At 25.5% G+C, this 6,438-nt stretch overlaps 1 protein-coding gene across 1 annotated transcript in view; it reads right to left on the bottom strand.

Annotated features, from left to right (window-relative positions):
• Window positions 1–731: 731 nt before the first annotated feature.
• The window catches only part of LOC108688794, an 8,911-nt gene continuing 3,204 nt past the window's right edge, over window positions 732–6,438 (bottom strand). Inside the window, exons 3-7 of the mRNA XM_018195211.1 lie at window positions 6,187–6,306; window positions 2,031–2,264; window positions 1,647–1,849; window positions 1,013–1,078; window positions 732–931 (exon numbers count right to left, since the gene is read on the bottom strand). Of these exons, the coding sequence (XP_018050700.1) occupies window positions 786–931; window positions 1,013–1,078; window positions 1,647–1,849; window positions 2,031–2,264; window positions 6,187–6,306 (769 nt within the window). The 3' untranslated portion in view covers window positions 732–785. The remainder of the gene's footprint in view (window positions 932–1,012; window positions 1,079–1,646; window positions 1,850–2,030; window positions 2,265–6,186; window positions 6,307–6,438) is intronic.

Below are 6,438 nucleotides of genomic sequence, written 5' to 3'. Positions count from 1 at the left end.
AGAGAGAGAGAGAGAGAGAGAGAGAAAATGAGTTGTTTTTAATGTTTATATTAAATAAAGAAATTAAATAAAGAAATAAAAATTGATTAAAACGTCAATTTTATTGTAAATCAAAATTTGATATTTTAACAACTTGTACTATGTTCTGTAAAGAGTAAGTACTGACAAAAAGTATATTTATTAGCATGTTATTAGCACGAGTTATTATCATCAAGTATTTAGGTTTACATGCATGTTTTGCGCCGTATTTTTTCGTAGTCAAAAGATTAAAACGTATTGCACATATAAGAATATAAGATATTCCGTTGTCCTAAAATTAGAGGATATCAATCATGTTCCTTTTTACAATTTGAGGCGACGTTTTGATTAGTCAAAAAGCAGCCGCTATATTTGAGATGATTGTGCTCCTCGAAAATGGAATATTTTATATTCTTATACCACAATGAGAGAAAAAAAGTTGCTGTTTCAAAAAAATAAAATTAGTTGATTTAACTAAATGCAGCCTTCATGGGCTGTCAAGCAAAATATTTGTTAATTAAAATAAATATTTGTTAATTCAACAAACAAATATATTGACATCACATAACCACATATATAATCACATTACATAATCATATATATTTTACTTAAATATTTAAACTGAATGATCTACGAATTAAATTCTTTAGTTAAATTAACAACTTTTTTTCTCGGTGATGTATATAATAATTAATAATATATTACATTTTAAAAGTAATTTGTTTGATTTATATAAATGTAATAAATTATTAATAAAATCTAGGTTGTTAGTGTTTAGGGTATAGATTGAGCCGGACATTATTCTTCCCAAATTTTATCCACGCAAATATAGGAAAGTAATATGCAGTCCATATTATGAACTGGACATATAAGTTACTGTATGCTCTTATTATTACTCTGATATAAGGCACAACTAAAAAAGACAAAAAACAAATCAACATATGATAGCATATGGATACAATAAAATATTAATAAATATTTGTACAATACTTACGACATAGATAAAATATCCATTCACGATATTTCATAATTAACCAACTTCTCCATCCAACCTTTTTTTCTGGAATATAAATTATTTTTGACAATTGTATGTAATATTAGTGTTGACGAAAATAATAAGTTAAATAAAAAGTATCTAATCTTGTAGACAATAGTTGTTACAACAAACATCAAATCAAATCAAATTGAAAGATTACAATTATTTTAATAACTAATTTGGTTTATAATAAAAAAAAAATAAATGTTGAAAACAACGTACCCACCTTCGATGATCTTAATTTAGAGATTATAATATTGTCAAGATTGATCAAGATGATCGATCTAATATAATATGATCGATCTAATAACGAATAAAACACCTTGTGAACTCAGGGTCAACTTGTTTACATACGTCAAAGCTGGGTCCATTGTTTTCAACAATTATCAAAAAAATATTTTAATTTGATCATTTTATTTAATTTTTAATACTTTTTGATTTAATAAAAATAACACATTACTTATTTTTGCCGGCAATATATTAGAATCGAAATACTTGAAAAGAATAAAGATATATTATTTATAAAAAAAAAACAATAAATAGAAATTATCGAAATAAAAATTTCTAATCAATGCGAAAATTAAATATTTACCTGGGAGTCCATGTAATTTATAAGCGAATGCCATGAAAGAATCTATATCCGAGGTTACATCAACATACCACACTGCATTTAACGTATTTAACACTACTTCATAAAATTCAGGTGAACTGTTACTCAAATAAGTTTTATACAAATCTTTGATTTTATAACATAGTTCAGTAGTTTCTTTTGCGTTTTTGCGACACAAATTCAATCTGTAAATGAAGACAAATAGAATTAATAAAATTACAAGTGTATAATTTTTGTGTACAATCTCTGCCAAATTTATAAATTATTTAAATTATATCAGAGATTGTGTAATAAAATATATCAGACTTAAATGCTAAGTAAAAATCTTGCTTAGTAAAAATCAAAATTAAATATTGTATGCATTACTTATCAGTGATGCCTAACATATAACCATTTACACGCCAGAAATGATTAAATGCTTCTTCTTCTTCCAATGTAATGTTCAGTCCAAAATACTTAGATGAAGTAAAGATGTATCCCAAAAAACCGAACTGTGTAAGCACCATATCTTTTTGATATATTTCTCCAATACCAGCCTTCTTCGACATCTTGGTGCTTATTTTGTGATGCCAACGAATTGAGTTCATCGATTTGTACCATCTAATAGATATTAAAAGTTTAAACATTCGTTCCTTCTTATGTAAAAAGTTTTTATATTTAAATAAAATTTTGATTTAAACTTATTTAAAAGAGTACTTTCAGTACACAATTCTAAATTTCTAAATACAATTCTACATCTAAAAGACCACTAATTATATGGAAAATTGGATTTCGGTAAAATGAGTTTAATTTTCATATAATGTACTCTGCAAACTTAAAATAACTCAAAATGACGGCTTTTAACATTAAAATGACAACAAAATGACAGTTACCAAAATAGCTTATACATATAGTGTGGTGGACGAAAGATGTCATAAATACAAGATTTAATAATGGATTTTCAGCTACGATGTATCAAAAGTGCTGTGTGAGTACAAATTTGATATCTTTGAATCCTTTGATGCACTATAATTGAAAAACTATCCGTTATTAAGTCTTGTATCTATATCAATATCTTTTGTTAACGCATTATAACTTATATTTTATTTAAAAATTAATTCATTTCATATATCAGAACACAATTTACAATTAATTAATAGGGATCCACTGGATTCCGATATTCGGTATCCAATAATTTTATGATCAATTCATAGCCCAATTCGTAGTTTTGTCATTGCAACGGTCGACTTGTGGGACGGCGCGTTGTCTTGATGGAAGAGCACTTTTTTGCGTGCCAATCTCGCTTCAAATGATTACCAAACGTCTACTATGCATCCTTTCTGGCTGAAATTTGGCCTGAAGGGGGTTCGAAGAGTGGATCTTTCGAGATGTCGTGTCATCAAATGGATTGTAGCGCCATTTCATGGAAATTTACCAAACTTATCAAACGACCCATGTACATATACTATATATGTACTAACTATATACTATATTTACAGTCATTTGAATTGCGTGCCGAATTGCTTTTCCGAACTTATATAAATGCAATTAAACTACTATAATAATTATACATCGAATTTTATGCAGATATCATTTGCAGACATGCACAAAATATTCAAATATGCACAATTGCACTAATAAATATACATTTTTAGAATGCTTTTTTAATGTAACAAATTTCTATTTTTATATTACTTTCCAATTTGCTTTTTAAAATATGAAATATTGTTAAAATATGAAGAATTGCAAAAGAATCTGATGTCTAGTAATAATATAAATGACCTTTATCGTTTTACGAAGTAAATTCCCTAAAGACAATACACTTCTGATAAAGTTCATACAACTTGCGGAAACTGAAAAATCATCTTTGGATATTGTTTCAAATCTTATTGTCACATGATTTAAAATATACAGCAATACACAATTCTTGAGTCAGCATTCCATTAACAATTTTGAATCACTCTCCTTGTTCCCGCGATTTTGCTCTTTCGCAGATTTCTTTGTTCTTTAAACTAAAAAAGACGATGATTTTACAAAGCTTATCAGAATTTTCAAAGATATAATAAGACTTAAGACTTACGATATCCAAACTTCATAAATGACTTATTTAGAATTTCCGCAAGCTGTACAAACGTTGTTAGACGTGTATTGTCTCTACGGGGCATAATTTGAAGAATGATAACGGTCATTTGTACATTAAGTAAAGGATAAAGGATTTTTTTATTTCTCATAAAGCATATTTTTCATAATTTACAAATCGCAAAACGTAGATCATAAATATAAATATAAAATGAATCTGCGTTTTGCGAATTTAACAATTTAGATTGGACTGAATTGTCACGTTCACTTTTGCATTACAGTGACTTAATCAATGACAGAACAGCAAAGAATAGCGATAATGAATTTTGTATTTGCTTAATTTATCAGCAGAGAGCTATTTTTTTTATATTGTAAATTTCATACGGAAAATATCAAACATATAGCAAGTTTCTCTAATTTGATTTAAAAAAAAATTTTAACATTTTAAAATATGTTTATCGCAGTTCGATTTTTGCGTTCGCATCACATCATTTTATATCTGCGTTTACAAATAATATTTTGCGGTTTGCGAATTAGAGACAGTTTAATATTCACTAATTTTTATTACTATATTACGAATATATTTATGATTAATTTGTATTTATTTATAGGCATTATCAGATTTTATTAAATTGTTTAAATTATTTTAAAGATATTGAAAATTTAGATATTAAAAACAAATATTATAAAGAAAGAATTATATAAAGAAAAAAAACTATATTTTAAACTGCCTCTACATATATAATTTGCAAATGACAAACACGGACACAGAATGATGTATCATCGCATGCAAGATACACATAGATGCGATCTAACCGTATACAATGAATTGAATTCATAAAGAGCTTGTGAGATATATCTCTATGAATAGATGAACAAATATCCTCACTATTTTTTGCTATTCTGTTATTGAGTCAATTCAGTCGCTACAAGAATTAACATGACGAGTCCAGTTCAATCTAAATCGTTATTCGCAAAACACAGATTTTGTTTTACATTTTTTTATAACTAAAAATAATTTTGTAAAGTAGTGTATTATTATGAATTTTGATAAATATATGCTTATGTAATCAGTATGTTATATAAACAGGAGTCACAGTAGTGCTCGGATGTCAGAGTTGATGCGTAATAAACGTTAGGTCTTACGTAATCAAGAGTTTAAAGATGCAAGTTTTGCAGTATTACTTATTAAAACTAAAAAAAAATTTTTTTAAATTGAATAAAAATAATTTCGAAAATAGTTCTTTTAATTAACAATGAATATATAATTTAGAGGAAAGTTACCGATACTGACATATCACTTTGTTTTTAGATAATATTTCTTAAACAAAAGGTAAAAATAAAATTTTAAAAACATAAATACAAACTAAAAAGTGTCTTCCGTCAGATAGTATAAGCAGTTTTTATAATACTGTTTGCAATTCTGTAATAATTAATTTTTTCTTATAAGATAAGCAAAAATGAATCTGATAAAATGAGCTTTAAAACTGACACAATAGGCAGTAATCTTACATATTCCTATTCTTTTCCTTTTATGGGAATTATAATAAATATAAATAAAGTACCTACAAGTGAATGTATATAAGATATTCCAGAATCTCTCTCTTTTTTCACTTCCCTATAAAACATTTTTATTAAATTATATGCATATTTACTTTATGCTGTTCTATAAGATGCAAATATGTAACGCGATAATTTTTCAAGAATATTTCCATATATGCACAATTGTTTTCAGCTCTAATATAGCTATTTGACACTAATAAAGCAACATTATAAAGATTAAGTTAGCTCATGATCTATTTTACAGACAGGTATGGCGGTTTATACATCCCAATTTTAAATTTAAAATCGTATTATGAAAAAAACTAAGAAAAAATAATATAAATAAAACTGATTTAGGAAATTACAAGCATTTAAAATAACGTAATATTATCAATAATATAGTTATTATTATTTAAATTATGCAATTTGCAAAAGAAAATCATAAGAATTTTATTGATACATTCGTTTTTAGTTGATTTAATATAGAAACAAGCCACAAATACACGAATTATGAGTTTGTACTTCTTTAATTAGCTAAACAGATCATGATTTTAATAATATTAATAAAGTGCAAATAGAGATTTCTGAGAAATAAGAGGGTGTCACCTATTTTTTAGGAAATCTATATCAGCATCAGTGACTTTCCTTTATTATTGTTTATTTTTTTCGTTAAAATATACTTTATAAGTGTATACTTTATAAGTGATTATATTTGAATTGAAAATTGATTTTTTCATAATTTTTTATTCTGTTAAAAAATCCGTGTTATATCTAAAAGTTGCATTATGTATAATTTATATTATAAATAAAAATGCATTTTAGATTGCATTTTAAAAATAAGATCTTGTTATATCTATCAAGTATAATAAAACACAAAGAAATATGAATATGAAAAAAATTGTAAACATTGGAAGAAACTTACTTGGAATCTGAATTATTTACATCACACATAAATAAGTTATGTATAAGTAATATAGTTTCGATGTATCTTTTAAAAGCTGCACAAGTTGAACTACTTCGTTTTGTATACAAAAGCACCTGTTAAAAGACAAAAAATTTAACGATAAATAATATTTTGTTGTTATTTTTTACAATAAATTTTATTTAACATAATAAATTCTTAAAGATAGTACAATATAAAACTATTTTCTATTTTCATGTTGAGATTATGATT

The sequence above is a fragment of the Atta colombica genome, unplaced genomic scaffold (genome assembly GCF_001594045.1).
Source record: "Atta colombica isolate Treedump-2 unplaced genomic scaffold, Acol1.0 scaffold239, whole genome shotgun sequence".
NCBI lineage: Eukaryota > Metazoa > Arthropoda > Insecta > Hymenoptera > Formicidae > Atta > Atta colombica.
This window is presented reverse-complemented; position numbering and strand designations above follow the sequence as displayed.